Raw genomic sequence first — 24,558 nt, 5'->3', positions numbered from 1 at the left:
ATGATAGGGGCCAGGCCTGCTTTAGGGATTATAGGACCAAAAATTCAGAGTCAGTCCAGTCTCTAAATGGGTAAAAATAAAAGGTTATAAATTTAAAATTAAACTGAAATTTAATTAAAATTAAACTAAATTAATATTAATATATGAGTGATAAATAATTGAAATAAAATTCACATTTATATTAAAGAAATTAGACTTTATTAAATTTTATAAATAAATTATTTAATACTACTATTTTGATAAATATTTAAAAATTTTATTCAAATTTAAAATTATTAATATTGTATAGTAATTAATTAATTTTATTTATTATAAAAAATAAAATTAAAAAAAATTATTATTACTATTACTATTGTTATTATTATTATTATTATTATTATTATTAAATTTCAAAGGAGAAAACAGTAGAAATTTGGTTATTACTGATATTGATTACTAGAACAGAATAGGAAAATGACTGCTGGCTGCTCTTTTCTTCCCTTTCGCCCAGTTGAGACGCGGCCAGCCATGAGCACCCGCGAACTCGAGCCCAAATTGGTTTCAGACCATGAAATTAAATAACCTTGAAAAACGATGTCAATATCCGAACTGAACTTGAGAAATCTAAATAAACGTCCTTCCTTGCCTAGCCAATAACATTATAAAATTACTTGTTATACTCTGTTTCTGCTTCTACTACTGCCATATTCCACAGTCAACATAGTAACAATCAGAGACAAAGGGACAAGCTATGACTTCAGAAACCGATCAATTCTTTTTGGGATTTTGACCAGTCAACTTAAGGAAGAAAAGTTCTCTTCTTCCACTTCTTTGGTGTATATATATCTGTGCTTGCTTTCAGTTTGAAGACGGAACAAATTCACAAGATTGTAGTCATTTATTATATACAGTGTTTTGTTCGTTTTGATAGTTTAGAGAGAGGAGAAAGGAAATGGGTTGGAGAGGGATTTTGGGTTTTGAATATGGGATTGTACAGGCACCTTTGGGACCTGATATTTCTGGTCCTGATCTCGTAGCTGCTGTGGCTAATGCTGGTGGACTTGGCTTCCTCAGAGCTCCCGATTGGGTATCTATCTCTCTTATTTTCTTTCCCTCTTGTTCATTATTGTTGCTATTGTCGTCAATTTGATGTTTTTCTGAAATAACCTACGTTCAATGGCAATTGAGTATAGAATCGATCACTTGAAATAAAAATTAAAAAAAAGACCGTAGAAGGTGATTTTCTTATAACTTGTAACAGGAGTCACCTGATTACTTGCGCGGATTGATAAGGAAAACTCGGACTTTAACTGATAAACCCTTTGGAGTTGGTGTTGTTCTGGCATTTCCCCATGAGGAAAATGTAAATGCTATACTGGATGAGAAGGTAGCAGTTTTGCAAGTTTATTGGGGCGACTGTTCAGAGGAGCTTGTACTCAAGGCTCATCAGGCTGGAGTCAAGGTTGTTCCCCAAGTAAGTCTAATACACTCATGTTTCCTATTTAGTACTTTCAAAATACTGAATGAGGCATCCCTGCATTAATATTATTGCTTTATCCTACAAATTGACTTCCCCATGAATCTAAAAATTAGTATGACAATCATAGCTTTATATGCTTCTTAGATGCTTAATGATGAAGCATGAGTTGCCTAGGCTGCACAATCAGTCAAAAGGACATATTCCCAACAGATAATACAAGAAATGGTTTATTCATTGATACATTGTATAGCAATTACTACTTTCATGCGATTGCAAGAAACAGAAATAGGGTGTTAAGCATGGAAATAGAAGGCCTCTGTAGATAAAATATTTTGATTTTAAGATAGTTGTTGATGTTTGCCTTGTGATTTTCTTGGAGTGGCTAACTAACTAATTGCATGCTTTTCCACTGGAGGTTGGGAGTTTTGAAGATGCCAAAAAGGCCATCAGTGTTGGTGTTGATGCAATTATTGTCCAAGGACGAGAAGCTGGAGGGCATGTAATTGGACAGGTACGAGAACTTCTATGTTTCCAAATTCAAATGCAAACTATATAGTTGTTAATTGTTACATTCTGTTTTAAGCCCTTCCACCTAAAGACCTTATTCTGAGGAACTAGTGAGCTAAATGGCTGAATCTTATCAATTTGAATGTCTACTATGGAGGCCTAGTTGGATGAAGTCGCTTGCTTAAGTTTTTTAATTGGACACACAATAGTCAAAAAATACGCCTGCTAAAATGTTTATATAGGAAATAAATCTGCTAAAAAAAAGTTTTGGAGCTTTCAACTTCCTGAACTCCTTGCTAAGTATTGGAGAAGATTTGACCACCACCTATATGTCACTGATTTTATCCCATGACTATAATTTTCTTAACTTTTAGTCATTACCGATATATTTGTTGATCTGATGGAAGCAGTGTCAAATTTTGATGTTTACATATTCAATTTGTGAATAATTGTTTAAGTGTGCAGACGCCAGACAGTTTAACATTATTATGCACTAATACCTAAAAGTACAATTCATTTTTAGTCTTTATGACTTCCATTAATGCTTTTATGTTCTTAAAAATTGTTTAATACCTGCTAATTTTGATTTTCAGTAACATTGGAACATTTTTGCTTTTGTGGTTATGTACTTTCAGGAAGGCTTAATTTCATTGTTGCCAAGGGTAGTTGATCTTGTTGGTGATCACGGTATACCTGTAATTGCTGCTGGTGGTATTGTTGATGCGCGTGGCTATGTTGCTGCTCTGGCCCTTGGTGCTCAAGGGGTCTGTCTAGGCACTAGGTATGAAGCAACATTGCCTTATATATGTATAAGCAACACATTTGGGCATGCTAACCTGTCAACAAAGAATTTTTATTTAGTGGCCAGACATGAAAATTTTTCCTTCCATTTATCATGATCCTTGTGATATATTTTTGGCAGTTTTGCATTAATATTTTTGAACTCTGCTTCATTTAATCATGAGAAGAAAATGACTTCACTTAATCATGAGAAGAAAATGAAGATTATGTTTGATTGGAGCATTGATCTTTTGACTACAACATTCTGAGATTTATGCCACTTCAAGTTTTGGAACGATAGAGAGTTGTTTTCTTATATATTTGTTTTATCAGCAACACAATGGGAGATGATGTTAAAATTGCTTTTAATTAAACATAGCTCAATCGTGCTGAATCATTATTGTCCCAATTTCTGTGCTTTATGAATGTACATATCAGCTGAAAATGTCTTGGCAAAACAAGGGATTTAAATGGAATCGGCAGTGTGGTTGAAGTTGAATATTTTATGATCATTATTACTATTCTGAGTTCCGAAATTAAACTCATGCGTGCAGGTTTGTTGCAACTGAGGAAAGCTATGCTCATCCAACATACAAGAGGAATTTGATTGAGCTCAACAAAACTGAGTACACAAATGTGTTTGGCCGGGCCAGGTGGCCTAATGCACCGCAACGTGCTCTGGTAACACCTTTCTTCGATGAATGGAAATCTCTTCCACCTCATGAGAATGAGGTCAATCAGCCTGTCATTGGTCATGCAACAATAAATGGCGAGGTGAGAATGTTTTCATTTTACACTTCTATAAGTACATAAGGTTGCCCTTTTATATATTCATCCATTTCCTGTCTCAACAAGTTGAAAAGAGAGGCAAGTGGGAAATAAAGAAAAAGAAAAAAAATCCTCATTGTTGAATGCTGCTCAATGAAAAATATAATGATTTTGTTTTTAATTGATACCATGGGAGGCTCAATGTGTTTGCTTTCGTTATATTCTCCTACAGGAAAAAGAGATTCGCCGTTTTGGGGGCACCGTTCCGAATATGACAGCAACTGGTGACATAGAAAGCATGGCAATGTATGCTGGTCAAGGTGTTGGCCTTATTAATGAAATTCTTCCTGCAAGTGAAGTGGTTAAAAGGCTAGTCGAAGGAGCTCAACAACTCATCCAGAAAGAATTCAGTGGCCTGTAGTTCAAGGATGGCTGGCCTAACTGGATTTGCAATAATCTGCATAATTTATATATATATGACCAAAAGTTTGAGATCCTGTCATGTTGAAGAGATCATAGAAAAATAATTGAACTACTTAAAATTTCTTTACAATCTTGTACTTGGTGTTAGAGGAAAAAAAAGAGCAACACTTCAAAGAAGCATTTTGAAAAATTTTAAGCTGGAATGAACTAAAACAAATTTATTTAATTAAGAATCTTTTTATAAAGAGGTATATGAACAACCAATTCCAAAATAAATGGAATCACAATCCATGACTGATCAAAACTCCTAATATCTGACTATTTAAAAAAAAAAACTCCTAATATCAATAAACAAAGATTGGCTAACCACACAAATTAATAAAACTCTTAGGGTTTGTTTGAATTAGCTATTAAATATAACTGATAACTATTATTATTAGCTGATAATTGATAACTATTGCTGTTAACTTATGATAGTTGATTGTAACTAATTTATATTTAAGTGTTTGTAAACTATGTATAATTATTGCAGTAGATATATAAAATAATTAATAAAAGTATATTTTATAATATATTTTATTATTAAAATAAATATATAATTATTAATTTATTATATTATGTTATATATTTCATTGTTAAAATGAATAAATAAAAATTCTAAAAAAATGTAATTTAATAATTTAAGAAGAAATAAAAAAATAAATGTTATAAAGAAAATGAAATTAGAGTGATAAATTAAAAATAGAAAGAATGAATTCTAATAATATTAAATAAATTATTTCATCTTTTATTGTTATAAAAATTTTCTAAAAAAGGATATATATATAATGTCATTGTTTTTGAGAAAAAAAAAATTAAAAATATATGAATATTTTTGTCAAAATAATAATAAAAAAAATACTACAATTTATGAACAACTTATACAATTTATAAAAAAGATGGCTAACAAATTTTCTATCAACAATCAATTGTCTTTTTAAAAAATTATCAAATAATTTAATTTAATTATTTAAATGCCAAACATCCCTTAATAACAGAATTGGACTCACTCAATCAAATAAACATATTCCTGCATTATTCACCTACAATTAAAGAAGCTTACGTGTAAACTCTAGTTTCCCTTAAAACTCGTCAACTTTGACAATTAACCTGTGCAGTTTCCCCACGTCTCCATGCAAGAATTTTTTTTAAAGCTGACGGGTTTCAGAAGCTTAGTTTTCTAAGGCTCAAAGAGCTACCAGGACGGAGAGGGGTGGAAGTGGTCCAAGGTGAAGGAGAATGCGATGACTAGTCTTGAGAGGCTGCCCGTTATCTTCTGTAATTTGCTGGAGAAAGTGCCGTTTGGCATTGAGCATCTTGCCAAACTCCACCGTTTTAGGCTTGCAGATGCTTCAGAGGATTTAATCAGCAGATTTGACTGGTCTAAACGTGACGAGGACAATATTACAGGATTTAATCATCTTGATAATTGCCCGCACCTGATTCCATTTGTTCAATTTTTCTCTATCCGATATTGTACAGGACGAAGGCACAGAAAATTTTCCTACTCCTACAATAATATATTATTAATTTTTATTTTAAAAATAATTTATTTTTATATATTTATGTATTTAAATATTTTAATTTTAATAAAAAAGTAAAATTTAATATGATTAAGACCTATTTTTTAATTTAATTATGATTAAGACCTATTTTTTTAATTTATACTTTAATTTTTAATAAATAAATTTTATAGTATATAATAATAAATTAAAAAAAATTACTCAGAAAAAATCCATCCCACCTTACTCTTGACTTATGAGACAATAGTGAGTTTAAGTTTCTCTGTTTATTCATTTTTACAGTGAGAAAAAAGATAATTACCTTTTTATTGTATAACTTATCAATTATTATTTGATACATTGAATAACAAAATAATCCTTTCATTTTAATAAATTTCATTATAGGAGTTAGAAATTTCGGAATTAACAAACGAGAAGATTCGGACATTTTATTTTATTTTATTCTTAAAATTAGAGAATTTATTTACCTGTCAAAAAAAAAATTATAATTTTAATTTCAAAAATTTTTTTAAAAAATCATATCATATTCTTTTCCACGGGTAGAGAGTTCAGAATCTGTAAAAACATACTTAAAAAAAAAAAATTCTTAAACCTCTGGATTTTGCGTGCTTTGTATAAAAATCAATAGGCAAAATAGATAAATAACTAAAAAAATAAAAATTTTAACTATAAGTTTTTCACTTTAAATTTTATTAATTTAATATTAAATTTTTACATCAGCTTCAATTTTATTAACTTAATTAAATTATTTAATTAAAAAAATAATTTAAATATATTGCTTACATTATGAACATTGGTATTTTTTTTTATATCAATTTTAGCCATTATTTGCAAAGATAATTTAAATTAATTAATTTCTCTATTTCGATTATATTATTATTCATATTTTATATTTAAATTTTTTAACCTTAATTTGAAATAAAATAATGAGAAATATGTGAATTAAAATTTAAGTAAAACTAAAAAAAATAACATAATAATATTAAATAATATATTACAGTTGTATTAGAATTTGTTTGACATTAATATTGAAATTGCTGTTAAATAAATCTCTGTCTTTAAATATATTAATTAGAGGGTATTAAAAAATAATTTAAAATTAAATTTGATAGGTTTTAATGATAAAAATACTAAAATAATCAAACAATTTTTTTCAAATTGCTTCCATTAACAATATCTAAAATGATATTTTCATTTAGAAAAATAATTTGAATTCTTCAAATGCAATGCTAAATAAATACTTAGTCATCAATTTTCTTCTTGATTTTAGTCCTTCACTTCAAGAGAGGGCAATTGAGTAGCTCATACTTTAGTTAAGTTCTTTGCTGGGGTGGTTTCTGAATTTATTTGGATTGTGGAATCACCCAAGTGTGTTGCCTCTTTGCTTATACTTATGTATATTGGCTTTCATCTTAATGCAATTGAGTGTTTATAAAAAAAATTAAAAAATAAAAAATAAATTTTTTAAAAAATGAAAATAATTAAAAAATTTCTATACTTTCAATAATTTTTCAGTTATATCCTATATTTCAAAAATTATTAATTAAATTTTATACTTTTAAATATTACACAATTATACTTACCATTACTATATTTTAACTGCTACATCAGATGTCATGTCAGGCTAATAATATGATAGTATACAACATTCGAAAGAATGCATTTAGTTAGTAATTTTTAAAGTATAAGATAGAGTTGAAACAATATTTTTTTTTTATTATTTTTCTTAACTTATTAACTATAAATATATATTATCTTGAATTATTTAATCTCTATAAATATAAATTCTCTCTCTTTTAAATATATTAACTAACAAAAAAATTAGATTTAAACTGTACGGAGCGATTACATAGTAAATGAAAAAAAAATTATAAGTTCTTATTAATGTATTTTTTAAAATAAAATGATTAAATAGTTACTTTAATTAAAATAAAGACATTAAATAATATTTTTTTTTATTTTATATTAATTTTTTAAGTGTCAAGACATATCTCTCCATGTGGTGACATGAAATATTTCCAAAATAAAGTTGGCGTGCATGAATCACGAATGGATAGTGGGTGGGCTTGACTTAGACCAATTAAGGTCTTTTGAAGCCACAAAGTCTTTGGGCAAGAATATACAAATCTTTTAATCAATTAAAGAGTACCCTTTCTTCCTTTTCATGTCTATATAAAGTACTCAAGAGCTTCACTGGTGAGGCAAAGCATTCAGCAATTATCCATCCAAAATTGCTCTAATGGGGAGGTAATTCTTCTTGTCCTAACACCAAATTTCATATATATCTTTTCACATAAAAATATAAAATATTAATCTGAACTATTGCATGTTGTCCAGTTTGATGATGAAGCTGCTACTGTTAATCTTGATTATTGGCGGATCAGTCTCTTGTTCTCTTGGAGTTGAACCGCTTGAAAGCTTGGTTTCACAAAAGGGAAGGAAAGAGAAAACCGCTTGTCAGCTTGCAGTAAAAGAAAATTCTAGTGATATGATAGAAAAGCTGAGGGAATATGATGAAAATCTGCAAGCTGCCGCAGATTCCAAGCAAAATATTGATGGCAATTTCAGAGACAGTGAAATTGTCATGCGAAGAAAACTACTAGCTAAGAAAGCCACTCCTAGTCCCAGTATTCGTGGCCCACATGGTTGATTATGCAGCACGAACAAAAATAGCCTAATAGCTTGTATTCCATTAGTCTTGTGAGAAGATCAGCCAATCAAGTAGCTGATTGGATGGCAAAGAAAAATTTAGGTCTTTTGCATGCAAATTACTGGTTTATTTCTCCCCCTTGGCCGTTAAAGCCTCTGCTTTTGAATGATTTCCCTCACTGACGTTTATGCAATATATTTCCTTTTCCAAAAAAAAAAAAAAAAAAAACTTTATAGAGATAAAATAAATAGATACAAATTTTTATGTTAAAAGAATTAAATTTTTTTGTGTTAATATTTAATCTATTTTCATAATTAATAATACAATTAATTTTAAATATTAAATTTAATAAAATTATCATTCTCAAATTTAAAGATTTAAAGATTGATGAATGAAATTAGGCATTAAAATTAAGATTTTTAATAATTTAAATAGATGTAAAATAAAATAAAATTTGAACATTACTCTTCAATTTAGTACTCAAGAAAGATGCCAAATAAGCAGACGACTCCATATACGCTGGCGACTTCACATTGAGCTATTCGATTGATGTGAAATATAATCAAATATAAATATAATAATAAAAATTATAAATATATTAAATTTAGTAATTGACCTATAGTTAGGGTTTTAATAGTTATTGTTAACTGTTAAACAATCATGAGCAATATCCTTACTTGTTAAGCACAAATGAGTGTAATTGAATTATTAATTTATATAATGCTTATCTTATGGCGTTTGATAATTGTACGTATTCAATCTTTTTAATTTTGGATGAATCAGCTAAAATTTTAAAATGTATAAAATTTATTTATTTATTTTTTTAAATTTTAGAAAATAAAATTTAAAATTCAATTGATAAAATTAAATAAAATTTTAATTTTTAAAAAGTTAATTGATTATATCAAGATTAAAAAAATTAAATAAAATTATTAACACATGATAAGATTTGACTTTTTTTTTTATCAATACGACTTTATAAAATTGGTGAGAGTGATTTTGATTTGAAACCTAATTTATTTTATTTTGGGTACCTTTCATTTCTTTAATAATAAATATTTAAAACACTAATTAATTTATATAATTGCCAGCAAGGTGATCACAGTAGGTCTAAGGTCTGTCATATGCTGTGGTGTGAGATATAAAAGATAGGTCACAACGGGATTCTATTACCTTTTTCTATTGTTGGAGTTCTACATCAGTTTCTATTGTTGGAGTATAAATCAGTTAGTTATACATCAGTTATCGACAGTCTTCAATACTCTTTGGGTCAAAGAAATTAACACCTACGGCTAATGAAATGGCTCATGCTCTTGCTCAAGATAATTAAAGAAGTAATTTTGGTTGCCTATAAAAGGGCAGGAGTCTCACTTCAACATATCCATCAATTAAGATCACTAGATAGATATCAGATATGGATTCCAATCCAGTAGGTTTGGCTGATAAACCTCATGCAGTATGTGTCCCATTTCCTGCTCAAGGTCACATTAATCCAATGCTATATCTAGCAAAACTTCTCCATTCCAAAGGTTTTCACATAACTTTTGTCAACACTGAGTATATCCACAAACGCCTGCTCAAATCCAATCCCAACTCCCTCAAAGACCTCCCAGATTTCTGCTTCAGAACCATCTTCAACGGCTTCCATCCTAGTGATGATGAGGCTAATCAAGACGTCTCCAAGGTCTGTGATTCCCTGTCAAAGAACTGTTTAATCCCATTTCGTGACCTCCTTTATAAACTGAATCACACGAGTGAACCTTCCAAGGTCCCACCAGTTTCCTGTATTGTATCTGATGGTGGCATGACTGTCACGACCCAACTTATGGGCCGAACCGACACTAGGACCTGGGCCAGCCTAAAGCCCCTGAGGCCCGTAATAAGCCAAACTATTCTTCAACCCAACTCTAAGGTCCATTTGGGCCCAATTTCAAGAATTCAACCGGACAGAGTCCGACCATAAAATAGACCATTCAACGGAGAGTTTTTGACTCACTCGACCTGTAAACACAATAAATAATAAATTGGAGAGCTCAGCTCTCCCTCTACATAATCAAAATGTCATAACTCAAATAGGAGCTCAGCTCCCTCATCCAATCCCATCATGTATACAGTTAATAATTTTACAAGTCCAACATAATTTTTATAATATAAGCCCAAAATAAAAATAAGTGCTTCTAACACATGCGGAGTCTAAAATTTAACTCAATTATACTAAATACGTTAAATACTATTAATGGACCTACGAATAAGAAGAGCAGGTTAGCCACAACAAATAATCCTCCTGTAGCCTGGAAAAATAGATGGACAGGAGTGAGTGTTCAACTCAGAGAGTAAAATACCAATTTTAATCATAATCTCTATAACTATCTAAAGCTAATGCACCATGTGAAGTGAAATACAACATCGTCATAATTTTCATATCATAACAGTAAAAAGGCAATTTGGAGCACTCACACACCCAACACTGTCAAGCAATATATATATGGGAGCTGATCCCCTATACAGTCCTCTTAATCCAACCTCTGCCAATGAGTGTCTTTTAAGCCGGACTTTCGCTTAATAAACCAAATGTGGGGTCTTAGCGAGTATCTCTCAAGCCGTGTCTACCCCGAAGGACTGGTCCTAGCCAGTGTTTCTCAAGTCGTGTCTACCCGTCCTGTCCATATCCAATACCATATTACACACACGCCATGCACACACACTGCTCCAAATTATCACAAACAACATCCATGGCACTTCAACAATTATGAATGTAATATAAAACTTGCCTAGTATTTAACTACATAGATACATATTTATAAGTGATGTATGAACATGCTTGAACATATAATAATATCGAAATTACAATTAAAATTAATATTTTACTCACAAACTTGAACCGAGGTCACTGCGGCGACTGGGAGGAGGAGGAAGGTTGTCCCTGCTCACCTGACAATTTCATTGCAATTATTTAATATATTTGACTCAATACAAGTTTAGAAAGGACTAAAGACACCCTAAGTTGTGCTGAAATCTGGCAGAGTCTCCCCTATACCTATGACTTACCCAACCTGCAAAATGGTTCAAATAACACTTCTAAACTCAACCCATATCTCATCATCATTATATGGCTCCTCCTAGGCCCTCCAAACCAAGTAATAATCACAAAATCAGACAACTTAATTATAAGATTTCAAAACTAATATTTTTCAAAAACTATCCAAACTAACTTTAAAAATTTTATAAACCTACCCCACGGTCCTTAACAATATTATAAGGCTATTGCAATAGGAATCGTAATTTTCTTATCATCCACGAATATTTTATAAATTTTATTCTAACCCAGTGCAAGGTAAAAATTGAGTAATGTAGAGTTCGAGTTTACCTATGCCAAATCTGACAACTGGAACGCGTCTAGAATATCTGAAAACGGTGAGGTAGCCTATAATCTTGACCTGGTTCTCAAATAGTTCCAGCAGCTTATCTGCTCGGCTCGAAATTGCAGATCCGGGAGACAATCGAATTTCCACGAAATGAAAGTACATACGCGAAGTCCACAATACCAGGGTTAGAATAATATATATATATATATATATATATATATATATATATATATATATATATATATATATATATAATAATTATTTGAAAATTATGAATGTTATATTCTTCCCCTCTTATAGAAAATTTGTCCTCTAATTTTATACAAGGCAGAACAATGACACATAGTTGCATATTAAACTTATAAGTACTTGCTACGCATATCCCACTCTAACTTCCAAGTGCATTCCTCCATAGATTAACTCCTCCACAGGACTAACCATAAGGATTTTCCTTGACCAAAGTTGTCTCATCTGATAGTCTACTATGGCTACTAGTTGCTCCTCAAAGATCAAATTCTCATTTAACTCCACCGTGTCTGGTCGCAGCAAATGAGAAGGATCAGGAACATACTTTCTAAGTATGAAAATGTGAAATACTGGGTGGACATGAGAAAGGTTTGGTAGCAACTCTAACTGATAGGCAACTGCTCCCACTCTGTCCATGATCTTAAAAGGTCCTATATAATGGAGTGCTAATTTGCCTTTTCTTTCCAAATCTCATAACCCTTTTCATAGGAGAAACCTTCAAGAACACGATCACCCATTGTAAATTTTACATCTTTTGGCCTTGGATCTGCATGGATAGTTAAAAATTTTTATGTCTATCTACCCCTGTCGTAGTATGCCAGCTACCATCCTCCTTCTGAGTCTAAACCATCACTTTTGACTACTCGTTTACCCCTCTTTTTTTTTTGTCATCTCTAGTACTCATTATAACTCCACTACTCTCGACTTGATATATGATAACTTTAATCAACTTTGGTGCTTACCTCACTTTTATTACGCCCTAACGTGTCTCTTGGTGACTTTAGCCCTCATTTCTTTGTTTCAATAATCTCTGTTTTCCAAAAACATGACTTATGTTTCTTACCCTATAGTATCCTATGAAATGCTTTCCTGTAGCACCTATCATATACATCTCGTTCGAAACCTTTACTTGTCCTATGACCTCAATGGTCAATACCTATAAATCTTCTCACTCCCATTATACTTCGAATTTTCAATCTCTTTTGTGTCATTACTAAGGTCCTTAGACCAGCTCTTGTCCATCTTATGTAACTAGTTATGTGGAGCTCCATCCAAGTGTCAAGTGTATCCTACACCACTTATCAATATTGGAAAGTGAACTGGGTCTCTTCTCTTATAGGACAAATGTATTTGTATTCCCTGACAACCCAGTTAATGCAACTTTATCGTTCCCACTCCTTCTCTAGAATGGAAATATCTAAACTTCTTCCTAAAGCTTCTTAGTATGTGGCCTACTTCTGACACATTGGGACTCAGATCGAGGCTCTACTACTCCTTTAATCTATCATCTCATAATAACTTGTTTCAAACATCTCTTAGTGTGTTCCTAGCATACCTATTCCTTCTTATCCTCATCATTATAACTAGCTCTACCGAGCTTTCTTCCTGTCGTTTGGATCTTATCCACTTTATTTTCCTATTTCTGCTATCGTTGATATCTTTTCAACATGCTGTACTTATTCCTTAATCTTAGTCCTATCTCACCCTTACACCTTTTCCTTCAAGGATGTCCATCCCATCATCAACTTTTTTTTTTTTAAATTTCTTGGTCTTATCTTGATTACTAGTTCCATTACTTCGAGAATTTTAACTTTACGATTGACTCCTACTAGCACATTCTTCACATTACGTAACACTTGTAATTAACCATAGAAAATTCTTTTTGTATCCCTTTTCCCAACTTACCTATCAAAACATTATCATTCCTTACCAGCCTTAGTAGGAAATTGCTCATCCTGAATGGATAGGAGCCCCAGAATTTATAAGTTCCATCTGAACTAACACGGCTGTGGGAAATATGTGTCATGCCTTAATTCTGAACAAGATACTTCACGTGTTCATTCTCCTTAATATAATCACATATACTGCCCATAGCTTTCCAAACTTCAGCCTCAACTTTTCCCATTAGCAACAATTTCATTCGCTGTAACTCATTAGCAAATAGCACTTCCTCCAGCTTATAGTTCAAAAGGGTTGTAAGCCCTAGTAACTAGCTCGATTTAACTCCTGTTACCTCTCTGATCATTCTTTCATACTTAACATTAGGTACACCATTATCGTCATTTTCACCTCAAAAGATTGGATATGTACTAACGCCCATCAAATTTTCAATTAATTGGGTCACTTTGACACGATCTCTCTTTTTAACATAATTTCCTAGAATCGAAACACGATGTGACACCCCTCACCCGACTACTATTTAGCCGAGCAAGGCGTGCTACATTCAGTGCCGGAGCACCCTATCTTATCTTACTTTATTCCTTTAATTATTTTCAAGTTATTATCTTTTAATATCAATTATTTTTCGACAGAGAAACTAACAGAGTTTCCCCTATTTTATTAACGTTTGACGTGTTTCACTATTCACCTGTTTGAAAATTTCAATAATATTATAAAATAAAAATCTCATCATTTCATGCATCATCTATATATTTCAATTCCGTATTCAAATCTCTACAATTTCATTCATATCCATTTCCATACCTTCCCATTCATACTCAACTCATATATAAAAATTTTCAATCTTCATTAATTTACATGATATACAATTTAATCACATATGAATTAACCAATTTATTAATTTACATCACATACCTATTAATTACATTTTCATAATTTACATTACAATACTATAACTAAGCATTTTATACAACATACAAATTATGACCTATATGGGCCCTATCTACATGCATTGCTGATGAGGTGATAACTTTGGACACTTTGCAGATTAGAACTCCAAAATCCCAGTCTAATATCCACTGGGCTTTATCTTCAGTACCCGCGCGAAGGAAACAATCCATCGCGCTAAGCATTGCTGCTTAGTGGTGCGATAATATAACAAAGAAAATAATATACAAATAAAGAAAGAAATGGATTATACTTTGGATACTATGGAATTTAATCTAATTTAATATAATACTTCTAATATCAACTATCTTTCGTTCTAATTTATTCCTCTTAAGAAGCAATTTATTCCTAAATTCACAGTAGCAATATACTTATATCTCTTTTACAAATCTTTTTATCATTTCATTCAATACTTTCTAGGTTAATGCAGATTATTTCATAATAATTAAATTTTAATATCGTTTCAATTTATTTCAATTCTTTCTGCTAAATAACTAATTAAATTTTTTTAAAATATTTTTACTCTTTTATTTAATTGCTAATATTTTCAGTTGCTATTATTCTTAACTCATTTCAATAAATTTCACTGCTCAAGTAACCTATGACAGACTGACTAAACTGGATAACGAGTCGTTGGCGCTGGACACTGCGGTGTCTCTGGCCGTCGTACCATGGGACACGGAACGTCAACCACGTATGCAGTCAGTATGGCTAAAAAGTCATGATAACACATAATCGAGCATAAAAGCCATGAGTGCGGGCATAAAGCCATGAGTGCGGGCATAAAGCCATGAGTGTGGGTATAAAGCCATGAATACAGACATAAAGCCTTTCGTAGTACTGCTAAAACTATACCCTATTGGCATGCCAATCTATCCAACCTGACGTGCCTAGGCAATACATGGGTACATAGTACCATTAAATGTTAATATATTGTATTTTATGACTTCATTATTTCATGACAAATTTCATAATTTATACATTTATTTGATCATTTATATGATCACAATTCTCATCAATGGTTCTCATGCACCATTGTACTTAAAACATTCTTCTATGTTTTAGGGTCACTCAAATTCAAAAATCACAATTCACTAATCATATTATATATTATCAATCATAATGGCTTATTTAATTTCTTTTATTATTCCTTATATTTTTGGGGTTACTATTCACACATTACTATTCACTCAATTTGTTAAATTTTTCATACATAATATGTATACAAATTATAGATACATAATTATACCACATTTTGGGTTCTAGATTTGTTGGTATTGATTGCCAATACCATTTCAAAGCTTATTTTATATTATTCAAAATTTTCAGATTTCATGCCTTAAGTTTACTATTCTATTGGTCATTGTTACAGTAGAATTTTGAGAAAACTTTGTTCATGAAAGTTGTTCCTTTATGTGTCTTCTTTAATTCTCCTTTTGAATCACTCCATTTGGAGTTTTGTAGCTCAAGTTATGGCAATTTAACCATAACTGGCCGGATTGACCTGTACCCAAAATTTCTGGGCAATTTGGTTCTACCAGATTTGGTGTCCTAACTAAAACTAGCAATTTGAATTGGTTAGGTTCAGAATTTGAGTTTATGTTCTTCATGAAAGTTGTTCTAAATTGTCTAAGCTTTCTATTGATATAAAATTCAAGTTATTTGAATATTTCTACACTAAGTTATGGCCAAATGAACAAATACTGTTCATTTGGTCAATTTCCAAAGCAGTATGTATGTTACCCAGATTAAGTCAATTTTTAGGCTATTCTATTGTGGTTTTCTGGGCATGGATTCTTCATCAAAGTTGTGTCATTATGTGTCTAGTTTCATGTCCAATTGGCCCTGCACCAATTGAACCTACACCTCTCAAGTTACAGCTATCCAAACTTGCTAGACTCACATCTAGCCCTACAGGTCCTATGAGGTAGCATACCCAACCTCAAATCCAAAGCCACAATTCACTTCAATTTCTCATCAAACACAACCAAATAGTCACTAATTGACCATTAGGACTTTCATTCACCAACACATGAGCAAAACCCTAAGTTTGCTCCAAACCCTAACTCCAAAATTTCAATTTACTCAAACATCATGCTATCAAATGTTCTAATCATCAATTTCATATTCAATTTCATCAATTCACAACTATAATTCACTTGAATCATTGAAAATCTAAAGTACCCTAGGTTTCCAAAATTGAAGGTTTTTCATACTTACATAATTTATTTTCTTTCTTCCAAAACTAACACTCAATTCATAATCTACACAAGGTAAACTCATGGATTTATGGAAGAAGTAGCACTAATCTTGACTTAGCCAATTCCCAAGGCTTGAAAACTCCACTTTTTCTCTTTCTTTTTGCTGTCCAAGTCTTGCTCTAGGTGTGAGGACCAAGTTTTATGAAGGCATATAGGGGTTTTATGGTGAAAAATCCAAAGTTAGCAAGGTGTAATGAAGGATAACAATGGTGGAAATGGGAGAGGTGGCTGCCGGTTGGTTTAGGAGAGGAAGATGCAGATTTGTTTTTCAATTTTTGTCTCAATTATCTCCTTTTTATTAGTTTATTAAGTAGTTCTCTAATGGTGATTGGTGAAGGGCTTTTAATTGCATCATGCTTACTCAGGCATGATGTAATTATTAAGCTTTTCTTTCATTTTTTTTTCTTTCATTTCTACTCTTTTTAATTAAATTTTTAACAATATTTATTCATATTTTATGTCATATAATTTATTTACTTAATTAGACAAGTTGGTCAAAAATCGTCTCTGAAGGCGAAATGACCAAAATGCCCTTTGTTTGGCTTATTGAGTCAAAATCGTCTGTACCGATTGATAAAATTTTCTAAGTATTTTCTTGGCATTCTAATACCATCGAAATCTCAATGACTCTTCTTTGGAGTTCCAAAAATTATTTCATGAATTTTCTCCTAAGTTTAGGGCTCCTTGCTATGAAGATCGCAACTTCCCACTAAGTTACCCATCGCTAGGGTACCGGCTCATTTAACTTGATTGTATTTCATTTCTAAAATTTTTCCTAAATTTTTCTTATTATTATTTGAGTTATTTATGACTCCTCACTCTAGTCTAAATATTTTTCTATATATACACGTGTGTGTAATGTATTTTTTTTCTAATTTTATGATATATTTTTATATTATAATATTAATTTTTTAAAATCAAAATTATTTTATTAGAAAATTTTATACGACTTTGTTAAGATTCTGGAAAAGTCTACATGGAGAAGTTTGTATGTGAAATAATGTACGCAGCCAGTGGGAGTTAGTGGGCTTGACTCAAGTATTCGATGATAGAAAATTACTCATGCACTTAAAATATAAACACTAAAATATAAACACGTGAAATTTATATATTTAATAAATAAATTTCATCATGTATTTTATATTTTAAATTTATATGAATCAAATTTAAGTATGAAAATTTTTTTTGATGAGAACATAAGGTATTTAGGCAAGAATCAATGCATGATCGAACAAGTCTTTTAATCAAGTATTGTTAATAACTAAAAATACTCATCCTCATGATCAGCGAATACCGAGGCAAAAGCATTCAGCAAAATCCATCCAAAATTGCTCTAATGGGGAGGTAATTAATTCTTCATATCTTAATTAAAAGTTAACACCAAATTTTTATCATATAAATATTTTATTTTATTTTTTAGAAAAAATTTAGCAAAATTAAATATTTAGTCCTCTATTTTAAAAATAAATTAATTAGTCATTATATTTTTATTTCATTTACTCTTTAATATATTTGATTATTTTAAGCGTCAGTAAAATATGAATGGTCCAAAATAATCTTGGGATCCTTAAATGAATTTCCATTAACAAAATGAATCCCTAATCAATTTTAGATTAGTTGATTTGAATTTCATTTAGCCTCTTCAATTTGAAAAACACAAACATATAGTCCATCTATTTTCTAAATCTTGAATTATTTAATCTCTATAAATATAATTTCTCTCTCTTTTAAATATATTAACTAACAAAAAATTGGATTTAAACTGTACGGAGCGATTACATAGTAAATGAAAAAAAAATTATAAGTTCTTATTAATGTATTTTTTAAAATAAAATGATTAAATAGTTACTTTAATTAAAATAAAGACATTAAATAATATTTTTTTTATTTTATATTAATTTTTTAAGTGTCAAGACATATCTCTCCATATGGTGACATGAAATATTTCCAAAATAAAGTTGGCGTGCATGAATCACGAATGGATAGTGGGTGGGCTTGACTTAGACCAATTAAGGTCTTTTGAAGCCACAAAGTCTTTGGGCAAGAATATACAAATCTTTTAATCAATTAAAGAGTACCCTTTCTTCCTTTTCATGTCTATATAAAGTACTCAAGAGCTTCACTGGTGAGGCAAAGCATTCAGCAATTATCCATCCAAAATTGCTTTAATGGGGAGGTAATTCTTCTTGTCCTAACACCAAATTTCATATATATCTTTTCATATAAATATATAAAATATTAATCTGAACTATTGCATGTTGTCCAGTTTGATGATGAAGCTGCTACTGTTAATCTTGATTATTGGCGGATCAGCCTCTTGTTCTCTTGGAGTTGAACCGCTTGAAAGCTTGGTTTCACAAAAGGGAAGGAAAGAGAAAACCGCTTGTCAGCTTGCAGTAAAAGAAAATTCTAGTGATATGATAGAAAAGCTGAGGGAATATGATGAAAATCTGCAAGCTGCCGCAGATTCCAAGCAAAATATTGATGGCAATTTCAGAGACAGTGAAATTGTCATGCGAAGAAAACTACTAGCTAGGACAGCCACTCCTAGTCCCAGTATTCCTGGCCCACATGGTTGATTATGCAGCACGAACAAAAATAGCCTAATAGCTTGTATTCCATTAGTCTTGTGAGAAGATCAGCCAATCAAGTAGCTGATTGGCTGGCAAAGAAAAATTTAGGTCTTTTGCATGCAAATTACTGGTTTATTTCTCCCCCTTGGCCGTTAAAGCCTCTGCTTTTGAATGATTTCCCTCACTGACGTTTATGCAATATATTTCCTTTTCCAAAAAAAAAAAAAAAAAAAAAACTTTATGGAGATAAAATAAATAGATACAAATTTTTATGTTAAAAGAATTAAGTTTTTTTGTGTGTTAATATTTAATCTATTTTCATAATTAATAATAAAATTAATTTTAAATATTAAATTTAATAAAATTATCATTCTCAAATTTAAAGATTTAAAGATTGATGAATGAAATTAGGCATTAAAATTAAGATTTTTAATAATTTAAATAGATGTAAAATAAAATAAAATTTGAACATTACTCTTCAATTTAGTACTCAAGAAAGATGCCAAATAAGCAGACGACAAACAATAAAATCCATATACGCTGGCGACTTCACATTCGATTGATGTGAAATGTAATCAAATATAAATATAATAATAAAAATTATAAATAAATTAAATTTAGTAATTGACCTATAGTTAGGGTTTTAATAGTTATTGTTAACTGTTAAACAATCATGCGCAATATCCTTACTTGTTAAGCACATATGAGTGTAATTGAATTATTAATTTATATAATGCTTATCTTATGGCGTTTGATAATTGTACGTATTCAATCTTTTTTAATTTTGGATGAATCAGCTAATTAAAATTTTAAAATGCATAAAATTTATTTAATTTTTTAAAAATTTTAGAAAATAATTGATAAAAATTAAATAAAATATTAATTTTTAAAAAGTTAATTGATTATATCAAGATTAAAAAAATTAAATAAAATTACTAACACATGATAAGATTTGACTTTTTTTTTTTTTATCAATATGACTTTATATAATTGCTGAGAGTGATTTTGATTTGAAACCTAATTTATTTTATTTTGGGTACCTTTCATTTCTTTAATAATATATATTTAAAACCCTAATTAATTTATATAATTGCCAGCAAGGTGATCACAGTAGGTTTAAGGTCTGTCATATGCTGTGGTGTGAGATATAAAAGATAAGTCACAACGGGATTCTATTACCTTTTTATATTGTTGGAGTTCTACATCAGTTTCTATTGTTGGAGTTATACATCAGTTATCGACAGTCTTCAATACTCTTTGGGTCAAAGAAATTAACACCTATGGCTAATGAAATGGCTCATGCTCTTGCTCATGATAATTAAAGAAGTAATTTTGGTTGCCTATAAAAGGGCAGGAGTCTCACTTCAACATATCCATCAATTAAGATTACTAGATAGATATCAGATATGGATTCCAATCCAGTAGGTTTGGCTGATAAACCTCATGCAGTATGTGTCCCATTTCCTGCTCAAGGTCACATTAATCCAATTTAATAGGACATTCTTAATCTTCTTCCATTAATTCTCATGTATAAAATTAAATTCTTCTCAAAATTAGTAAATTTTAATTTTGGTTAAAATTTTATTAAATTGAAAATTTTGATAATTGCTAAAAATGAAAACATAATTGATGAATTTCAATTTTGATTAATTTTTTTAAAATTGAAAATTTTGATAATGGCTTAAAAATTAAAATATTTAAATAAAATTATAAATTCAAATAAACATTTTTGCCTTTTTATCTAGAAGGCCATATTATTGCAGGAAGGAATTTTCTAACTTGCGATATTTACAGATGCAAGCTACCTAACAAATGGTTCGGTTCGGTTCGAACCGAACCGAACCGAATCGAATCGAATTAAATTATAAAAATTGAATTTTAAATTTTAGAAATTGAATCGAATCGAAATGGGTTAAAATCGAATCAACTGAATCATTCTATTTCGGTTCGGTTCGGTTTAAAATGATTGGTTTTGATTTTTGATTATTTTTTAATTTAGACTTGATTTTTAATTTATTTAGTCTAATTTTGACTTTGGTTTGAATCTAATAACCATTAATAAATGAAATTAAACAATTAATATATATATAATTAAATATAATTCATAAATTTCCTATAAAAATAAATCAATTCAAAAATCAATTTGATTCGATTTGAATATATAAATTATTATTCGGTTCGGTTCGGTTTAACCGATTTTTTTCTCTTCAAAACCGAACCGAATTGAAATAATTGAAATTTTTATAATGTAAAACCGAACCGAACCGATTAAATTTTAAAATCAAACTGATTGAACCTGATTAACTCGATTAGATTCGATTTTTCAATTTGAACCAAATTATGCTCGGCCCTACTTGAAACTACCATAGATTGGATTCCAGGAATGAAAAATATCCGTCTCAAGGATCTTCCAACTTTCTTCAGAATTACAGACCCAAATGATCTGTATTTCAGTTGGATCCTAAGAGAAGTAGAGAGAGCTTCCAAAGCTTCTGCAATCATTATGAACACGTATCACTCCCAGGAGGAAGACGCCATAGATGCCCTTCGTGAGATGTATCCTCGTTTGTACACCATTGGTCCTCTTCAATTGTTTCTTGATCAGATTAAAGACAATGAACTCAAACGCATTAATCCTAGTCTATGGAAAGAAGAAACAGGGTGCATCGAATGGCTTGATTCAAAAGAACCCAACTCTGTATTGTTTGTGAACTTTGGCAGCACCACTGAAATGAAGCCAGAGCAACTGGTTGAATTTTCTTGGGGGCTAGCCAACTGCAAGAAACCATTCTTGTGGGTAATAAGGTCTGATCATGTCAGAGGGCATTACTCGGAGTTTCTGTCACCAGAGTTCATAGCTGATACGAAGAATAGAGGCATGTTAATGAGCTGGTGTCCGTCACAAGAGAAAATCTTAAAGCATCCTTCAATAGGAGGATTTTTAAGTCATATGGGCTGGAATTCAACCCTGGAAAGCTTGTGTGGTGGAGTGCCGATGATCTGTTGGCCGTATTTTGCAGACCAAACAACAGTGTGCAAGTATGCTTGCACTGAATGGGGTATTGGGATGGAGCTAGACAAAATTGTGAAGAAAGAACAGGTGGAGAAGCTTATCAGGGAATTGTTGGAGGGAGAGAAGGGTAAAGAAATGAAAAAGAAAGCAATGGAATGGAAGAAAAAGGCAGGAGAATCCATTAGTCCTGGTGGTTCTTCTTGCCAGAATTTGGATAAGCTGTTACATATTCTCCTTGGAAACAAAAATGAAAAATAATAGAAAAAATTACTATTTAATCCTTGTATCATGTCGAAATTGTGAGTTGATTCTTCCTGAAATAAAATTATAAATATTCATGAATAATGTATATTTGATATTAAAACTAAAAACATAAAATTAAGACTAAATCATGATACCTTAAATAAGACTAAAAGATAAATTAAAGCTGATCCTATTTGACAATCATTTGCTGGAGAGCTTATTAAAGTTGCAAAACATGATTGTGACTCCCTTTTGAGTCATATTTCAAAGGAACATAGAAAAATGGCTCTAATCTAATGGGTAAGAAAAAAAAAAAAAAACTGCAATAGCACATCAGTAAAGATAAAATGAAAAGAAAAAACTATGGAAAGGAAAAGAGCATATATTTTATATATAAATTATTTTATTATATATATTATATCTTAAATTTATAATAAATCAAATTTAAATCAAAAAACTTATTTGTAGAAGCTGAAAATATTAATTGGTAAAGAAAGTGAGATATTTAATTTTAATTTTTTTTAAAAAAGTATAATTTGACACTAATAATAGGAAAATTTATCATTTGGTCTTTAAGTTTTGATTGATATTATAATTTGATTTCTATATTTTAAAAATTGAATGATTCAATCTCTTATTTATGATTTCTTTAAAATCAGAGGTCTTTTAGTCTAATATTTCCATTAGTTTAAGTAAAAAAACAAATATAGCATTCATTCAATTAAGGAAAATTTTACCATATTCAATTAAGGAAAATTTTACTATTTGGTCCCTAGGGTTTGATTGATATTATGATTTGATCCCTATTTTTAGAAATTAAACGATTTAGTCTCTCACTTATATTTTCTTCAATTAAAATTAATTGTTATTAAATAAATTAATTCTTTCTATTTTATAAAAAGAATTCAAAAAAATTTTAACAAAAACAAAATTAATAAAAAAAATAAATTTTAATAATTTCAGCAATTATTAAATACAGAGACTAAATCATTTCATTTCTAAAATACATGTATTAAGTTGTAAAATCGATCAAAATTCAGGGATCAAATATTAAATTTTTCTTAATTAATAAAAGATGTATTTAAAATGTGTATTTATCTTTTCACTTAAACTAATAATAATATTGAACGAAATGACCTATAATTTTAATAAAAACATAAATAAAAAATTAAATTATTTAATTTTAAATTTAATTTTTAAAATATAGATATTAAATTATAATATTGATCAAAATCTAAGAAGTGCATAGTAAATTACTCTTAATAATATAATGTACTGTCCTAAGCATAAATGGCTCCATTACTTGGGCCTAATATTTCCCATGCATGTCCCATGTAAGCAATCGGATGGTGAATACATATTGAAATCTATACTCGCCCATTTTTATACAAGTCTCAGTCAAGCTAGGCCCGAATCCCGGCCTACGGATAAATTTGCTACCCAAATCCAATATTTTTAGGTTGGGTACCCATCGTAAGCTGATAGACGAAAATTCTTTCTCACTAAATAAAAAAAAAGAATTAAAGAATCCTGATTTTTAACGGGACTCGTCATATTTTATGGTAAAATTTACTATTATTTAAATAATGTATAAATTTTTGTTTTAAAAAAAAAATGTATCAACTTTTAATTAAATAGATGTATAAGTTTGGTGTAGGCAATAATCACACGCTTAATAAAGTCTAATTAATGCATATAACGACTGAGAGTAAAAGGCAGCTGCTGAAGCTAATGTGCCTACTTTCAATTGCATTTCTCTCTCTCTCACTCTCTCTCTCTCTCTCACATTTTGGTAAGTATTGCAGTTTTCTCTTCATCTTAGGCTTTTTTCTTTTTCTTTTGGTAAGAAAGGAGAAGCAAAAACAGAGCAACTACCTATTGTAAATCCCTCTTACACAATCACGAGCACCCACAAAGTTAAGACTTAATCCTGTTTATGTCAGAAAAATCTATTGTAAGGTAATGCCCACTCAACGAAAATTTTATTTATTCGTAATGATCGAATACTCACATTTTTTAAGAGATACAGAATCTTCTATTATTCATATTAAGTCGTTGGTATTGTTTAAAATTATTTTCT

General features: G+C 30.2%; 2 protein-coding genes and 1 pseudogene across 2 annotated transcripts; all 3 read left to right on the top strand.

The window, feature by feature from the left end:
* Window positions 1-505: 505 nt before the first annotated feature.
* Window positions 506-4,067, top strand: LOC110652412 (uncharacterized). Its single transcript, XM_021808000.2, has 6 exons — window positions 506-1,066; window positions 1,241-1,453; window positions 1,875-1,970; window positions 2,602-2,747; window positions 3,301-3,520; window positions 3,747-4,067. Exons 1-6 carry the CDS (start codon window positions 932-934, stop codon window positions 3,933-3,935), a joined length of 999 nt encoding a protein of 332 aa, XP_021663692.2. The 5' UTR covers window positions 506-931; the 3' UTR covers window positions 3,936-4,067.
* Window positions 4,068-7,635: 3,568 nt separating this feature from the next.
* On the top strand, window positions 7,636-8,267 carry LOC110668492 (uncharacterized). Its single transcript, XM_021829758.2, has 2 exons — window positions 7,636-7,746; window positions 7,837-8,267. Exons 1-2 carry the CDS (start codon window positions 7,739-7,741, stop codon window positions 8,147-8,149), a joined length of 321 nt encoding a protein of 106 aa, XP_021685450.2. The 5' UTR covers window positions 7,636-7,738; the 3' UTR covers window positions 8,150-8,267.
* Window positions 8,268-9,563: 1,296 nt separating this feature from the next.
* On the top strand, window positions 9,564-22,493 carry LOC131182023 (7-deoxyloganetin glucosyltransferase-like; annotated as a pseudogene).
* The last annotated feature ends 2,065 nt before the right edge of the window (window positions 22,494-24,558 follow it).

Source organism: Hevea brasiliensis, chromosome 8 (genome assembly GCF_030052815.1).
Source record: "Hevea brasiliensis isolate MT/VB/25A 57/8 chromosome 8, ASM3005281v1, whole genome shotgun sequence".
Taxonomy (NCBI): domain Eukaryota; kingdom Viridiplantae; phylum Streptophyta; class Magnoliopsida; order Malpighiales; family Euphorbiaceae; genus Hevea; species Hevea brasiliensis.
Note: the sequence above shows the minus strand (reverse complement) of the source record. Positions and strands in the feature narration are given on the sequence as shown.